Source organism: Perissodus microlepis, chromosome 4 (genome assembly GCF_051167445.1).
Source record: "Perissodus microlepis isolate ML-2025 ecotype Zambia chromosome 4, ASM5116744v1, whole genome shotgun sequence".
Taxonomy (NCBI): domain Eukaryota; kingdom Metazoa; phylum Chordata; class Actinopteri; order Cichliformes; family Cichlidae; genus Perissodus; species Perissodus microlepis.
Genome location: NC_140464.1, coordinates 32,019,396 through 32,037,750, shown reverse-complemented (window position 1 = coordinate 32,037,750; position 18,355 = coordinate 32,019,396). Strand labels below are relative to the sequence as shown.

Sequence of the window (18,355 nt, the reverse complement as noted above, 5' to 3'; positions counted from 1 at the left end):
GATAAAGCTTATAGTAAGGATTGGATCACGTGACCCTGAGCCATGCATTAATTAGCTGCAATAGGCCTAGGCTGCTGGGGGCTTTCCATGATGCTGGAGTGTTTCTTCTTCACCTCTTTTCACTCTCAGTTTATACATCACTCTGCATTTCATCATTAGTTAACTTTCACATCTGGCTCTCTTCCCCAGTGGTTTTTTTTTTCACTGTTTCCCCCCCCTTAACCTCATTCAAGAGTCTAGTTCTTCCAGAAATTGCTTCCCATTGCTGCCAAATGCTTGCTCCTAAGCTACAGGAGGTAAAGCAGGTCCCAGCTGGTAATGGTAAAACCATCATATTTTACATTTTGGCCAGTGGACCTTTGTGGAAGAAGCTGAAGCATCAGTACATCAGTATATGTTGACAAGTTCACTGTGCTTTTAATTTCTTCTGGAAAAGTTCAACCTGTGAGACCCAAAGGCAAGCAGAGGAAATTGCTTTTCCAAGTCATTATGCAAGAAGATGGAGCAGGATTGATACATAAATGAAGTCTATCCAAACTCATTAAGACACTACTACATTTTAGTAAGCCAAAGGGGATAATTAACAGCTTATATGGAGGGAATAATGGACAATGTGGGTAAGGATGTTGTTGTAGAAAGCTAGTTGGCCCTTCATCTGATCATTTAAACCCTGGAGAAATACTCCTTGTAATGCATTATCTGGCCAGCTCGCTGTGGCGGCCACAGTTTGAAACTTAACTAAGAACTCAGCTATGCTGCAGATGCCCTGGCATAGATCAAACAATCTTTTAGCTAAACTGCCCTCAGATATAGGTAGGCAAATTTCTTTCTCAGCTCATTCATATGGGAAGGTAGAAATGGAATGATAAATGAAAAAACCTCAGCTCACACCAGCGCTTTTCCCCTGATTGCATTGGACAGCTTAGTGGCATCATTAGGGAGAGAGCAGGATGAGCAACCCAAAGCTAGCGCACATTGTAACAAAAAACCCCAGCTAGGTGAGTTCTCCAACTCCTTTTAGATTTCCCGTAGCCTGTGGGTTCGCATCAGCAGCAGGAAACAGGTGAATAGCAACAGGTTGCAGACCAGCTCCTGAGATCTGAGTAATGAGCAGAACATGCTACGTTCAGTACGTTCAGTTTGGTGGGTGTGTGGGTATGCAAAGAGTCTGACAGTTTAGTGGCCCGGCTCAGTTTAAAATGTGTAACAGACAACGAGTCGCTGGTACCTCTCGTTAACAAACACAGCTTGGACAATGTGCCACTATGGTACCAACATCTTCTCATGAGGCTCCTGGGATTCAGTCCAGTATTGGAGCATGTCCTGGGAAATACTCTTATCATTGCAGACACCCTGTCACATAGCCCGTAGCTAACACTTTCACAGAGACTGGAACACACAGTGATGTGGCATGCTATGTTGCTAGTGGTAGATTCCTGTGTCCACCAGCAAATCAGAATGGCAACAGAGCCAACACAAAACTGCAGTCTTTCATGAAACTCCCCAAAACAGCATAGACTTAACACATAAGCAAAGTACTGTCATATACTGGGTTGCCTGTGTCGAGCGGGTGGGCATTGCGGCTTAACGCCACCATGACATACTTTGCGGCAGGGCTGTCTATGTGCAGTTCTTCTCTTAGCTGCCACACCCATTGTTGTGCTGTTATAACCCATGCTGGATACACGTTCAATAAAGCAGCATCATAAGAAAGCTACCGAGTGGTCATTCTACATGGTGTCAGAAGTGACCCGGACCATCGCCGGAATAACGCCATAAGGGAGAAAACAACAGAATGACTAAGTTTAATCCCCCGTCAAGCTTCCCCTTCGATAAGCCGATGGAATGGCCCGACTGAAAACAGCGTTTCGAGCACTACAGGATCGCAGCGAAACTCCACAAAGACGAAGGACAAGTACAGGTGAGCTGCCTAATCTACGCGATGGGAAATGAAGCAGAGAACATTTACAAGTCACTCACCTTCGCCGCCGATGAAAGTCGTGACGACTTCGCCGTCGTAATGAGGAAGTTCGACGAGTATTTTTTCCCGCAGAGGAACATTATACATGAGAGAGCATGTTTTCACCAGCGTGTCCAGCGGCCAGGCGAAACGGCGGAGAGTTTTATCCGAGCCCTGTATGACCTCTCAGAGCACTGTGAGTTTGGTGCATGTAAAGAGGAAAATATCCGCGATCGTATTGTGGTCGGGATACGAGACAAGGACCTCTCCCGCAGGCTACAGCTGATGAAGGACCTCACGTTGGCGCAAACGACCCAGATCGTCAGACAGTCAGAGGAGGTCGCAGCGCAGGTCAGCTTGCAGGGAGATGCGGGAGGCTCAGTACAGGAGGAGAGCTTTTATGTCTCGGCTACTTAAAGGCCACAATAAGTTATAAAGGCAAAGACTACCTATCCAAGGTGTATGTGGTTCGTGGACGCAGAGTTAGCAACCTTCTCAGCCGCTCCTTGTCAGTGCAGATGAACCTGGTGAGAAGAATTGATGAAGCAACGATCACTGCCACCGGGAACCAACCACTTTACGGTGAACACGGAACACTAAAAACTGAGCCAGTCAAAATTCAGTTAAGGGACAATGCTGTGCCATACGCGGTGCATACGGCACGCCGTGTGCCTTTCCCCATGCTGCAGAAAGTGAAGGAGGAACTACAAAGAATGGAGAACCATGGTGTCATTGAGAGGGTGACCCAACCTACCGAATGGTGTGCCCCAATGGTGCCTGTCTTGAAGAAGAACACAGCAAGGGCCAGGATCTGCGTCGATCTGACAAAACTGAATAAGTCTGTCAAAAGAGAGCGCTATATCTTGCCTACCCCTGAGGAAACCATGTCCAGGTTGAGTGGGGCAACGGTCTTCTCCTCGCTGGACGCAGCCAGTGGATTTTGGCAGATCCCATTGCATCACGAGAGTTGCAAACTAACGACATTCATCACGCCATTTGGCAGGTATTGCCAAATAGGCTGCCCTTTGGGATAACAAGTGCACCAGAGATCTTTCAGCGAAAGATGTTGGAGACCTTAGAGGGGCTCGAAGGTGTGGAGGTCTTTAGGGATGACATCCTGGTCTATGGGGCCACCATGGAACAACACGACACCCGACTTGAGAAGGTGCTGCAGTGCATTGAGTTAGCCGGATTGAAGCTCAACCGAGAGAAGTGCTCCTTCAGACAGAGCCAGCTTCGCTTCCTAGGGCACCTGATCGACTATTCTGGGGTCAGGCCAGACCCTGAGAAAGTGAACGCCATTCTTCAGCTGCCGTCACCAGAAAATGTGCAAGAGCTTAAACGGATCCTAGGAATGGTTAATTACCTGGGCAGATATATTCCTGCTCTTGCCACAGTATGCCAGCCACTGTACGAGTTGCTTAAAAGCAGGCAGCCTTCGAGAACATTAAGAGAGCGCTTACATCAGCACCTGTTCTTGCCTTCTATGACGTCAACAGACTCACAGCCGTATCTGCCGATGCCAGTAGCTACGGGCTTGGGGCTGCGCTGCTTCAGCTTCATGGCGCAGAGTGGAAACCTGTTGCCTACTGCTCTAGACGCCTCACGGAGGCTGAAACACGCTACGCACAAATCGAAAAGGAGTGTTTGGCAAGTGTTTGGGCCTGTGAGAAGTTTGATAAGTATCTATGTGGCTTAGATCGCTTCAGGCTTGAGACCGACCATAGACCTTTGGTGCCCCTGGTCAATAGCCGGGACCTTGACAATGTTCCATTGAGGTGTCAACGCCTCCTGATGAGGCTCATGAGGTACAAGCCGGAGGCCGTCTATGTCCCTGGCAAAACGCTTGTCATCGCCGATACGTTGTCACGGAGTCCACAGACTCGGGCTGAGGATGACACTAGCACTCACAGTGAAATGGACTGCTACATAGCCACCGTGTTACAGGGCATTCCAGCGTCCCCAAGCCAAATGGAAAGCATTAAAGCAGCCACTGCAACGGATGTTGAACTACAGACTGTCATCACGTACATACGCAGGGGTTGGCCTGCATACGGAGCTAGTGTGCCATTGAACATTAAAGCGTACATGAAAGTGAAAAACGAGCTATCAGAGGCTGACGGCCTGGTTATATGAGGCTGCAGAATTGTCATTCCAAAGTCACAGAGAACAGCCATTCTACACAAACTACATGAAGGGCACCAAGGCCTCACCAAGTGCAGGGATAGGGCTAATTCATCTGTGTGGTGGCCGGGGCTCTCCACTGAGCTAAAGAATGCAGTGCTGCAGTGCCACACATGTCTGGCACAGAGGCCAACACAGACAAGGGAGCCGCTCATCTTCACACCTTTGCCGGATCGTCCATGGCAAAGGATAGCCCTGGATCTCTGTGAACACAACCGGAATAATTACCTTGTTGTGTCGGACTACTACTCATGTTTTCTGGAAATACTGCACCTACCATCCACGACCAGTGGCCAAGTTGTTCAGAAACTGAAGTCGACCTTTGCTAGGTTTGGGATCCCTGACGAGGTGGTGAGTGACAATGGCCCTCAGTTCTCCAGCTCTGAGTTCCAGGCCTTCATGAGAGAGATGGATTTCGCCCACAGAACGTCTAGTCCCCACCACCCACAGGGAAATGGTCACGCGGAGAGGGCAGTACAGACTGCAAAGAAAATCCTCCGGCACAATGACCCACTGATAGTACTAATGTGCTTTAGGTCTACTCCCTGTACCACTACAGGCTTCAGCCCAGCGGAACTTATTATGGGGAGGAAGATCAGGACAACCCTGCCTACCTTGGAGAAGAATCTTCAACCTAAATGGCCCAACAAAAGAGAGGTTAAACGAAGGGATGCTGGTCAGAAGGCCAAGCAGGCGTTCTACTACGACCGCCGCCATGGTACTAAGCCCCTATCTCCACTCCATCCAGGGGATGTTGTCCTAACTAAGCTGGACCAGGAGAAGGCTTGGGCAACGCCGGCCATCATCTCCAAGGAGAGCGTCAGTCCGAGGTCCTATCTCGTTGCCACACCCCAAGGTGCAGTGCTGCGACGGAACCGCCACCATCTCCGCCTCGAACCATCTCCACGGGCTATGCCACAGCCCCTTCCAACACCCACTGTGGACACTGAGGAGCTGCCTTCTCAGTGCGCTGGTGCGTCCACTCCAGAGACCCCACCTTTGGCCCCTAGTCTGGCCCCAACGCTTGCATCCACTCACGGCGACGTACCGGATCAGTTACGCACGAGGTGCGGCCGGGTACGCAAGCCAGTCAAGAGGCTGGATCTGTAGACACTGGGGTAATGGGAGAGAAGGAAGGACTGGGGAGTGGGAATGTTGTATTGTTGCTGTTTTGCACTTATGTTTTGAGCTGCAACCAATACTGCTGCTACCTGGTTGATTTAATTACCTTAAAGGTTTACCATGTTTAATAAGTCCTGTTTTGTGGACACTGCCCTTCAGGCCGACAGTAAGCCAATTGTGCCTGGTCCTTAAGAGAACCGCCCAGAGGCTATTATAGTGTCACATGTTATCATTGTGTCGTTGCTGTTCTATTTGGGGTTTGTTATTGGAAATAACATGAAAAGGGGGGAGATGTCATATACTGGGTTGCCTGTGTCGAGCGGGTGGGCGTCGCGGCTTTACGCCACCATGACATGCTTTGCGGCAGGGCTGTCTATGTGCAGTTCTTCTCTTAGCTGCCACACCCGTTGTTGTGCTGTTATAACCCATGCTGGATACACGTTCAATAAAGCAGCATCATAAGAAAGCTACCGAGTGGTCATTCTACAAGTACCAGTGGAAGTGAGTGCTTTTGTTTTGTTGTGATTTTGTGCATTGATTTGCCATCTGAGTAATACAATATAAATAAATTAATCTAAATCTAAAAGTAAAAAATCTAAAAAAGAAATTAAATATATATGTAAGTATATAAAAGGAGGTCATGGTTGATGGCAGTAGTTGTCCCAGAAGAGGGCGTCTCTTCAAGGTCCATCACAACACAGCAAAGGACACTGCTATGTCTGTATTGTCGTCACCTGCAACCTGGGCAGATACCCCAGGCCTGCAGCAACTGATGAGAATACAATGACTGAGACTCACTCTGACAAAACAGCTATATCAGAGACTGTCACTCAGAGTGGGACTTCTATCATGACCAGTGTTGGTCAAGTTACTTGAAAAAAGTAATCAGTAACTAATTACTGATTACTTCCCCAAAAAAGTAATCCTGTTACTTTACCGATTAGTTATTTTCAAAAGTAATTAGTTACTTAGTTACTTTTTAAAAACACGATTTACAACCTGAATAGGTGATAAAGCGATAGATCTTTCAGCCCAATTCTACTTCTTCTGCATAATCCATCATACAAATTTTTTTTTGCAATAGTAATCCCTTACTTTACTCGTTACTTGAAAAAAGTAATCAGATTACAGTAACGCGTGCCCATCTCTGATCATGACCCCACTTTATAAACAGCTTGTGATCAGATCTGGTTGCCTGTAGACTGGTGCTGCACCTTTGGAATGAGAGAAGCAGAAGGAAGACAAAAGTGAGTTGAAAAATAAAATGTTTTTATTTGTTATTATTTTTTAACCTGTCCTGTCCAGCAGTTGCAGCAAGCAGAATTATGGTCTGAATTCTTTGTATTGTCAGACATATGTGCTTTCCCAAGACAAGCACCATACACTCTGTGTACACTTTTATTTATTTACTGTATTTTATTATTTATATTATTGTGTAGTGGATAGCAGACGGGGGTAAAGGCCAGATTGGCAAAAAATAAGAAGAAAGTGAGAAATAGGAAAAAGAGAGAGAAAAGAATGGAGGTGGGGGGAAAGTCGAGGGTGAAGTAAACAGACATGCTGGGTCTCCATCTGCTGCCTTGTAATAAAGTGCACTCAAATGATATACAGCACCAAAAAGACAAATTATAGAGCGCTACACAAGCAGATATACAATTTTGGTGTTTTTGTGTGTGTGTTTGTGTGTGTGTGTGTGAGAGAGAGAGAGAGTATTTGTCATAGAATGTAATATGGACAGGCATACAAGACCACATAACATGCATATAGTTCTCAATGGAATTGCCCGTGCAGTGGGTGCATATTTTTGTGTCTGCAAGACCCATTAGGAACATCCTTTGTCCTGTATCGTGTATTCTGTGGAGATTTTTGTATTGTATGAGTTGTAATTTGGGGTTTTAAGTCATTTTGAAAGTACTTAAACATTTGTGTCTAGAAGTTTTGATCTGGATTGATGGAAAGATTTCACTCCCACTTTGTGGTTTGGAGGGAGAATTATTGATTTTTAATAATAACTTATACATTTTGATAACAAGTTAGGGGTGCTGAAATTTAAAAACTCTGTTACCCTAGTAGGTATTTCCAAAGTTCAGTTCACTGAGATTCACTGTCTTCACTGTCTAGAAATTTTGGTTTGATCAATTTTGAAACATGTAGCAATCTTTAGATAAGAAATAGGAATGAAAATTTGGTAGTCCATAAAAATGGACTGTAATACTGTACTGCTATGGTAGCCAACGTTTCAAATGGTCAGAGGGCCCGGTGGCGCCAGTGTCCGGCAGCCTCGCCTCTGTCAGTGCGCCCCAGGGCAGCTGTGGCTACAATGTAGCTTGCCATTGCCAGTGTGTGAATGTGTGTGTGAATGTGTGTGTGAATGGGTGAATGACTGAATGTAGTGTAAAGCGCTTTGGGGTCCTTAGGGACTGAGTAAAGCGCTATACAAATGCAGGCCATTTACCAAATGCAGGTTTGACAGGTTTGTAAGTGTACACTTTATCCAAAACCTAGTGAGGGTTTACTCATGTTTACCAAAGGAAAGCTCAGGAGCTAGAGCAGGTCACGTATTGATCGGAAGGTTAGTGGTTCAATCCCTGGCTCCTCCAGTCTGCATGTCAAGTATCCATGGGCAAGATACTAACCCAAGTTGCTCTCCGATGCATCCATCAGAGTGTGAATGTGTGAACTATTCTGTTCTGTTCCAGCAGCATACTGATATATTGTTAATTATATATTATATAAATTATTCAATTCAAAATAAATTTGCTGCATTACCTTTGTTGAGAAATTTTTAATCTGTGCTAAATATGGCACGTTGTTATTACATGGCTTGATTAAGGTACACATTAGGCTGACATCTGGGGCCAGAGCTGAAAGTGCTCTGGGCCAGCACAGGGCCAGCAGTGTGTTTGCAACTGGCCTTGTGCTGTACGTTTGAATTCTTTCAGAAATCTCTCAGTCAGAACATGCTATATAATGTTTAGGTGGAAACTAGCGAGCTAACTTCCTGCTATCTCTGTTAAATGTAATAAATTCTGTTCTCATGGACGCCTGGATGTTAAACTTAATTGTTACACCTGGTAAAGCAGCAACACTGATCATTTTATTAAAGATGAAAGAATTTAGACAGTTTTTAACTCTCAGTGATGCCGCAGTGTTCGTTTGACTTTGGGATCTGAAGCGGAGTTTGGACCCAGATTACTCCGCGTGGCTCCTGACTACGGCAGCCATAATGCTCCAACAATCTATCAAGCGGTGCGGCTTTGTAGCTTACCAAAGTCGTACTAAAGCATTTTTTAAAGATTTTTGAGTACTGTGTACCACATAAAATCATTTTGAGGTCAGTGAGCACAACCAGAATTTATACATAAGACACACCGGATTACTAGGCGCACTGTTGATTTTTGAAAAAAAATTAAAGGATTTTAAGTGCCCCTTATACTGCGGAAAATACGGTAAGTTGCGATATCTTGCATTGCCAGCTGTTGTATCCTAGGATATTTTAAGCCAAAATAAAAGAGAAGAAAAGAGAGATGATGGGAGAGATTAAAGCAAAGAAAAGATGCGAGAGGTAAAGAACAGAGAAGGAGCACAGGAGTGGTAAGAAAAAAGGTTAAGGATGTAAATGACACCCCTCTTTACATAGTGTCAGGTTGAGTTTTTGATAGACATAAGATAATAGTACTACCACCACCTTTGTAGCTACACCACAAGCAAACACACACATCATGACATACATCTCCCATTACCCACTTCCCTAAAATAGTTCATCTGTGACAACTCCTAGTGGTGCATAATGTCCCTGGCAAGACAGACAGATGGATAAGAGAAAGAGAGACACTAAAAGCTCGAGCAAGAAGGCTGTTTGCTTTGTTTCTTAGTGAGGAAAAGACAAAGGGAATGATTGATTCTTAAAAAGTAGGAGAGAGAGCACTCATTGTACCAGGGTCCTATTTACTGAAGTAAAAATTAAAAAGAAAGACAATTTAAAAGCCTGCAAGGTGATTCATCAGTGAACAGAGGTGCACAAGAACAACATATTGATAATCCACTTGGTATTTGCAGAGGCCTTTTGCCTGCATAATAATTGCAGGCTTTTACGTTTCGGAAAAGTAATCATTCAGTAAACTGGTAACTATGGTAAAACTACCTGTTCAGTTTAGTTTAGTTATTATAATTATATACATGCACTGTATTTAGCAGGAAGATCTTCACCTTCTTTTAGAATCCTGAATATAACACAGTTCAGTAATGCAACCTCTTCATGTTGCTTCTTTTTGTCTGAACAGCAATAGTATACACAGCATAGCAACATGCATTAGACATTGCTGTGTTGTACTATGTAAGACTACTATTATTCCAATCTAGACTTCCCTGCTGTTTTGAGCTTACATTGTACTTATTGTTTTTCACATTATTGTTTCACTCCACAGGTAGAGCAGGTCATCTACTGATTGGAAGGTTGGTAGTTCGATCCCCGGCTACCCCTAGATATCCCCAAGGATATCCTGCCAAATATCTATGGGCAAGATACTAACCCCCAGTTGCTCTCTGATGCATCCATTTGAATATGAATGTGTATGAATGGTAGTTAGAAAGCACTTAAAAGCATAGAAGACAGTGCTTGTGTGAATGTGGATGTGGCATGTTGTATACAGTACTCCAGGAGAGTAGAAAAGCACTTTATATAAGAATCAGTCCATTTACCATTAAACTGAAACACACACATTTCATCACAAGGTGACTATTTATGTTAAAAAAAAGCTCTATTGTGACTCTGTTTATATTCTCATTGCAGAATCTTTAAGGTTTTTTGTTCTATATATAAATAAATCATTTCAAACACCCATAGAGTTTAAACCTCAATCAAGTGTTAAAGACCAGTGTCCTATGTCAGTTGTTTTTTTCTTGGTACAAAGACCAGAACTACACCAAAACTACACTGCTTTGTTGATCCATGCCCCACTTCTCTACCAAATTACATTAAATTTGGCCATCTATTTTTTTTTTTTTTTTTTTTTTTTGTTTCTTTATTTGTTAGTTTTATGAATCCCCTTGACAGGCTAAACACACTGACATTTCTAAGCTAAGTACTTTTCTTGATATAAAAATAAATGTAAGTTACTGTTGAAGCAGATACCAATAAGAAAATTCTGGAACAATAAAAATAGTTGTTTAAATATCACATCCAAAAGAAAATTAATTTATTAATTAATAATTATATCATAATTATATGGCTCTCAGCCATATGGAATGTGGTCAATGCAGTGAGCTAAACTGATGCCACTATTTTCCCTCTCTTAGTTACCATGCAACTGTACTTCTGCAGTCCGAAGGACATTCTGATGTCGTTGCTGCAGATCCCAGTGGTATGGACCAGTGAATCGATGTGATTCACTCATGGCATACAGCTTGATGTAGAGGAGGTGGCTGACAATTGCTCCAGTAGCCAAGTTGTTAATTTGGCTGTGGGGGTTCAGACCTATAACAGCAACGGGGACAGAGCATCTTCTTGGTAAATCCCGCATTTGATAGTAATTTGTGCTGTTGGCCTTCAGTTAGTCTCTAATGTTGTTTGCCACATCCCCATTGAATTCCTGATGTATGGTCTTAGGGTCCTGATGATCTTGTACAGTTAAAGGCATCCCAGGATTCCTGAGCAGCTAGGAAAACAGGATGGTTGAGTAAGGGTGCAGAGAAAGCCCCCAGCAAACTACCATCCAATTGACATCTGTAATTATTTTTCCACACCTACTGTGGAACAAACTATGATTATTGGCAATTATGTTTTAAGACATGTGAAGCTATAGACACCAGACACCATAGTGAACTGTTCTCCACGGGCCAAAGCAACTTCTTGCGTTGCAACTTCTTATCTGGTGCGCATCTTTTATTTTGACAGCGAATATGCACCTGCAGACCACTTATGTGCACCCCTGACTATAGTTCACATTGGTAGTAAGGACATCCAGTTACGCCGATAGGAGGTTAGCAAAATTAAAATAAAATTGGTCTGTAATTTTGTCAAAACAGTGTCTGCGGTCCCCTCCCCAACTGGACCAGGAGTGGCATGTTTAGCTGCATGTTCTCCTGAAATTGCTGGCTGTTTGAGTGGTGTCTAAGAAATTATGTGGGCTTTATAGTTAATGGGGAAACCTTTGGGGAAAATGTGGTTTTCCTAGGAGCAACTGCATCCATCCCACTTTGGATAGTCACATTTTGGGAGGTTTAAAAAGTTTGGCCAGCTTTCTGTAAATGAGCGCTGCTCCATCTAGTCTTGAGACCAGCCTGTATGCAGCTTCTCTTCTTGTGTTTTCCCCCCAAAATCCAATCCCCTTAAAGACTGTGTCTGCACCAGACCACCAAAAATGAAAACCAGCCAAACCAACTAGTAACATACTTAATAATGATGGGTTGACGACACATTTCTTATCTTTTCACATTCCTGCTGCCACACACAGATACTAGTCTGCCAAGGTCGAAGAACTCACTTTTCTTTCATTTACCAATTGTTTATACACATATGCTTAGGCATTTAATCATTAGTAATTAATATTCTGTGTCTCTCTTCCACTGCGTGTCTTTTGCTTTTGCTTTTTGTTGGTAAAGTTACTTGAAAAAAGTAATTAGTAACTAATTACTGATTACTTCTCCAAAAAAGTAATCCCATTACTTTACCGATTACTTATTTTCAAAAGTAATTAGTTACTAAGTTACTTTTTAAAACATGATATACAACCTGAATACGTAATAAAGCAATAGACCTTTCAACCCAATTCTATTTTTTCTGCATAAGCCATCATATAAAGTGCAATCAAATGAAAAGTCTCTTTTTTTAGTTTTAATCTTTTAACTTAATGCCCATTGCATCAAGCAAAAATTAAATTATATGCAACTGTCTTTGACTTGAAAAAAATTGTTTAACATTTAAACCTATTTCCTGTATATTCCAGCATATTAAATAAAATAATTTTTGTGTTTACACTCACTCTTAGATGCAAGTAAAACACAGCAGAAAATAAATGTTACTGTTGACGTGGTACATAGACACTATGGTATGGTTGCACCTCAATGATACCCTAATCCTGTCAATTCAATGCAATTAAATTTTAGTTACATAGTGCCAAATCACAACAACAGTTGCGTCAAGGCACTTTAGACTGTGAGGTAAAGATCCTACAAAAATACGTAATAATTTTTCATTAGGATCCTAAAAACCTCAAACAAGTACCATGCAATCTACTGAGAACCATTCTGAGTTGCTGAATCGCTGACACTGCAACTTTCCTTCCTGGTTGCTGAAAATGCTTGACTGATCGCCTCTCCATAAAAGCAAACAATTGGTAATCATTACATTCCACAACTTCCTCTGGCAGGGAATCCTCTCCACAAGTCTGATGTTGCTACCTGCATGTGTCTCTGTAGGCACATAATCATGTTCTTCTCGCCAAACAAAACCTTCATCATCTTCTTCCTGTCTTTTTCCCCAAACAATTTTATACCAGGAGATTCTATTTTTAGAAACACTCCCTTTCTTAAATGCAGTCATATGCTGTTTCTCAGGCGTCAGGGGGCATCTCCTGGATAAGCTCCCCAGCCTTCACCAATTACTCAGGAACCATTCTTTGACCTCACGCATGCATTCTCGAAAGTAATGCAGAGACACAGCAAGCTCATTAGTAAGTTCAAAATAGATCTGTATGTCATCTGCGTAACAGTGAAAGGCGATATTGTATTTTTCAAAGATTGCGCGTAGAGGGAGCAAATACAATGAGAAAAGAATAGGGCCTAAAACTGATCCTTGAGGTACACCGCAACAGAGGAAGAGAAGAAGGTGCCCAAGTTAACCGAAAAGGACCTGTCAGCGAGGTATGATTTAAACCAGTCAAGGGCAGTGCCTCTAATACCCACAGTGTGCTTAAGTCTTAATAATAAGATGTTATGGTCCACCATAACATAACATATTGGAGGAGTCTCGAGGACCTGGAAGCTGTCAGGGAGTGAGGATGCTTCTGTGCATCGTGGGGGAAATGAGGACGGTTTGTGTATCTCAGATAGTTGGGGGAAGTGCCACTAGGCCAGGCATTACTGGCAGTGACAATCTTATCAAACCTGTTAAAACAACAAAAACAACAACAGATTTGCTCACACCGTGTACCCATCTAGAGCACCATTCCTGCATCCTCTGATAGTTTTTCATACCATTCCAGATTTTCTCATGTTGTTTTATATGATCGCTTTACCTTTCTCAATCTGACATTGAGTTCCACTTGTATGTAAGAGGCAGTGCTGGGCAAGTTACTTTGAAAAAGTAATTAATTATAGTTACTAGTTACTTCTTCAAAAAACATAAAATCCGAGTACAAAAAATTATATTTTTTACTGTAACAACCACAAACATGTTTATTGAATCATATTTCATAACTTTAAATGCAAATATAAATTGTCAATTTTAAAATCATATGCACAAGTTTTGCAAACAACAAAGTTATTTGCAGCCATTTACCTTTTACCCTCTTTTTTTAATAACCATTTCAAACTATTTAGATAACAATCAGGTGTTCTGCATTCAATAAGATGCCACACAAATTATTTGTTCCACTCCAAAAAGATAATTTCTGTCTACTATAAACGAGAACATCACAGCCTGATACCTGCAGGTCTGACAGCATCACTCCTGTTTTCATTCAGCAGTCGCTTCATTGTTCTGACACACAACACACACTAATTACACAAGACAACACACTCCAAAAACTTCCCCCTCTTCTTAAACAACCAAATGTCATGTTGCCGTATCATTTTTTAATTGGTCGGCATGTTGCATTTTTCCACCAACACAAACTGGCTGTTTTTTGTTTTGTTTTTGTTTTGTTTTGCTCATAAGCAGAGTGCTCGCTGCGCTGTCCTTAGACAGTAAACGTGACGAAACTATTGAGGAAAAAACAGGCGTATATATTGTTTATCATGACTCTGGTTTTACGTGGCCTATCAACACAATTTAAAAACTGGCACCTTGTTGCTTTGTCATCTTAAAGTGGTCATGTGATTGGCTTACCACGACTACTTTATTCTTCCTCAGTCAAACAGCAGCACTCATGCGATTGTTTTGCTCCCTTAGCTCCAGGTGTTGTGCCAGAAAGTGATCGCCTGTGATTGCCGTCCACGCGAGCGCGCGCAGCTGCTTAAAGCTGTAGCACCCAGATTACTTACATAGACAGCTACTTCCGTACAACTGATATAAGATGCGGTAAGCGGAAGACGGCTTCAGCCGTTTGTTTGTTGAAAAATAGTAATGCGACCGCACCGCATTTTCTTCTTAGTAATGGTAACGGCATTGTAACAATAGAAATAGTAATTAGTTAGATTACTCGTTATTGAAAAAAGTAACGCCATTATTAACGCCGTTATTCCCATCACTGGTAAGAGGTCACACTGGATTGCAAAATTGTTTTCTACTGCAACACAACACAAATGCCCACTGATTATAAATGCTGCAACAGCAGACTGAGCATTTTTAGGTGTATGTAAAGAAGGTGCCAGTCAAAAAGTGAAAACAAAAAAAAATTGTAACCAATTGAAAATCAGTGTGGAGTCCTAATACGCGATAAAAACAGTAAGTTGTAACAGTGAACAGTAACAGTGAAGTATATTTTATTATTAGATTTTCATCTATGCCACCAGTGGGAATGCTGATATTAGAATTTATCTCAAATCACCACAGCACCTGAACACACACTCAAAGATCAATATTTTCAGGAATTCCATAAAACAGTCGGATATAAGAATACAAATAAATAAATAAGGTAATATATTGCATAACTGTTCACTGCACTATTTGGACTGTTTTCTACAATGAATCCACATTTCACGTGATAGTGAGTATTTCTGGTAGCAAGCACACTCACAGTGCAGCAGTGGGGCTTTTGGATGTCACAGCTTTAATACCCAAATAATAGTGGTACACACATTATTCAGTACACAGAGAAACACACACATACACACAAGCAAAGAAGTGCTGGTTGCACTTCTGATGCTCAGTCAGACAGCATTGCCAACTCAATTCAGGATCATTTTTAGGAAGTGAGGTATGTGATCTGTGTCTGGATACTGGAAGTCTAGATCGGCTCCCTGTGTAAAAAGTGCATTCTCTGATCCTGAGTACTGCCCAGTAAGCAGTGGAGAGCTACAACTGACCGAATTCAAAATGCTGTGATTCTCCAAATTTCAGCTACTGCCTACTATGATAAAATATGAAGGTAAATATGTTGCAAAATTTTAGACTGCCAAGTAAAAGAAATCAATTTATCTTAAATGCATGTATTCATTCATATAAACAAAATTTCTATTTTTGTTTGGTGTAATAAGGCTATATACCATGACAATTGAACCTAATATTAGCTGTTAAATGTTTATCAATAAATAATTTTGTCAACATTTAAATAATTAATAATGACAGGGGAACAACTGTTTTTAAACAGTTTTTATTCAGGAACAAAATATGTTCAACTGTCCTGGGGTTTCTTTCAGAGGAGTACAGATGAGGCATAAGAACTCCACAGCAAGTTTGTACAAGTTGGCATGAATCTTATGTTGCCCCTTCCAAACTGAAGTGGGTCCTCCATTCTGGGAATGTTTGCTTCTGCCAACTATCTTCGGACTTCAACTGTGGTATCAGCAATGATGTGGTTTCTCTGGGTCTCCTTTATTGTGGCATCTAAATAACACCAAAGTTTGTTTCCTGGGAAGCATAAACAGATTGTTTAAGGTACATAAGTAATCTAGACTGGCTGCAAAACAAAGTAAAAATAATTACCAGGTCTGTCAGCTACGGCATCCTGTAATAATGTTGATGCTGACGCTGCTGCTGGAGATGACCGGGACATCAAAACAGTAGTACATTCAGATGTTAGTCATTTGACAGCCTCACTGGCCATTCTGGGGCTAAAGAAACCAATTTGTTTAAAGCGAGGATCCAGCGAGGTGGCCAGCAACATGATGATCGTGCTTTGCAGGTTTTGAAACTTTTCTCTTAGGAGCCTGATGAAGTGCTCACCCAGTTCCTGTGTCAGCAGGACTGTTGACTGCTTTGCCTACTCCAGCATCTGCTCTACCATTTGTCATAATACTTGATACCTGATATGCTTTTTTCCTCTGACAACTCCACAGTGGCTTCATTAAAGGGTGAGAGAATGGACTAGAGACAGGCAAGTATAAATGGGCAGGTAACAGGTAGACATCACTGTTAACGGATGTCCACATATCTGCCTTAATCTAACTGCTGCTACATTGTTGACCGCAGTTTTACAATAGCTAACAATAGGTGTCTGTGAAAATTGACTAGATTTTGGAATAACCCTCAAGTGACAACTCCAGCAGTGCACTTTTTGGCATCATATTGGCTGAACCTGAAGTTCCACCACACAAAAATTGACACACACACACATATATATATATATATATATATATATATATAATATCTGGTTTGCAAAGATTACTATGGTCCTGGGGATGTTTGGACCTAAGAGTAGTGTGGTGGACTGGGAACTTTGAATGTTCATATAAATATAACATGTTTTATGTATCTACTTTTGGAGGAGGAAATACTCCCTCTGAAATATCAGCAAGCCTGCATGTAGTGCTTGAAAACTACAGAGCGTTAATAGTGGTAGCAAAACAGAACTGAGCTGTCACTGTTGTCAGGATGCTTAACCTCAGCCCAACTTTATCAATGAGCAGCAGCAGAAAACTAAAATTTTTTCTCTCATCCTTGTGGTTTCCTTAGATATGTAGCACCACACTCTGGTCAGCAAACTTTAGTGCAGATGAGTGAATGTTCAAACAGTAACAGGATGTACCATTTGGATTTACTACATGTATAACCTTCAGAAACAAGTCTTGATCTCTCTTCTGTGTCCAGGCCACAGTTGGACTCATCCGGAATCTCGCACTGTGCCCAGCTAATCAGGCATCACTGAGAGAGGCAGGTGCAATTCCACGACTGGTGAACCTGCTGCTCAAAGCTCACCAGGATACACAAAGACATGCCTCCTCTACACAGCACACATACCAGGTATGGAGAGCGCACACACACACACACACACACACACCAATCTTCACATAAGTAAGGAAATGAGGGTAGGTAGAAAGAAAATAACAGGAATGCATTGACAGGTTTCATCTCTGATGCAGGTTTGGAATTTAGACATGCATAAGTAGTACAAGTACAAAGACACATTCGCTGTGTGTGCACAAACAGAGCAGAGTATAAAATGTGAAATAAAGCAGAAATGTTGAACCTGGAGTGAGCTGCTCTTTTTGGTATCATTTAGTACTGTAGGACCCACTACTGATGCACAAACATTGAATCTCAACAAGTTATTTAATGTTTATTGCTCACAGGTGAGCTGTGACATTGATTTAATAATCTAAGCTAAGTTCAGATTTCAGTTTTTTTGAGCCTAGACTTCTGCAGTTGATGGTGACAGTTTAAGGCAAGGCAAATTCAGAGCTATTCTAAACATATATAAGGACTAGATAGTTCATCTTCTGTTTTTCATATTAATCTTTGTTTTATTCCATTAGGTTTATAATTTGTGACTTTTTTGTCAGTGAAAGTTATAAAAGCTGTTTTATTATAATAATATTAACAATAATAATAACACATTTTATTTATAGGTGCCTTTAAAGACCCTCAAGGTCACCTCGCATTAGTACGAAAAAATAAAAAAATAAGGTATATGAAAAATAAAAAACAAGTACGAAAGTATAAAAGCAAGTATAAAAGCTAAAAAAGGTAATAAAAAAATTGACTAAAACGGAATCATGATGAAGGGTATGCAATTTTGAATAGATGGGTTTTGAGATGTGATTTAAAAGTAGAGAGAGAGTTTGCAGTCCGGGGATCTGGAGGAAGTGCATCCAAAATCTTGGGGGAGAACAGCTAAAGGTTCTGAGTCCCATGGAAGTCAGGTGAGCAGGTGGAAGAGACAGAAGGGAAGCTGAAGAAGAGCGGAGTGTACGAGGGTAGCTTTAAGTTGGTGAAGTTCAGATGAAAACTATGGGGCAGAGAGAGAGAAGGAAACGGTTCGAGTTCTA

The 18,355-nt window shown here is 41.8% G+C and overlaps 1 protein-coding gene across 6 annotated transcripts in view; it reads left to right on the top strand.

Annotated features, from left to right (window-relative positions):
* Positions 1-18,355, top strand: part of LOC146389306 (junction plakoglobin a-like) — a 119,286-nt gene that overhangs the window by 90,249 nt on the left and 10,682 nt on the right. For all 6 annotated transcript variants that reach the window (XM_084927101.1, XM_084927100.1, XM_084927099.1 and 3 more), the window contains one exon: positions 17,178-17,330. In XM_084927101.1, the coding sequence (XP_084783227.1) occupies positions 17,178-17,330 (153 nt within the window). The remainder of the gene's footprint in view (positions 1-17,177; positions 17,331-18,355) is intronic.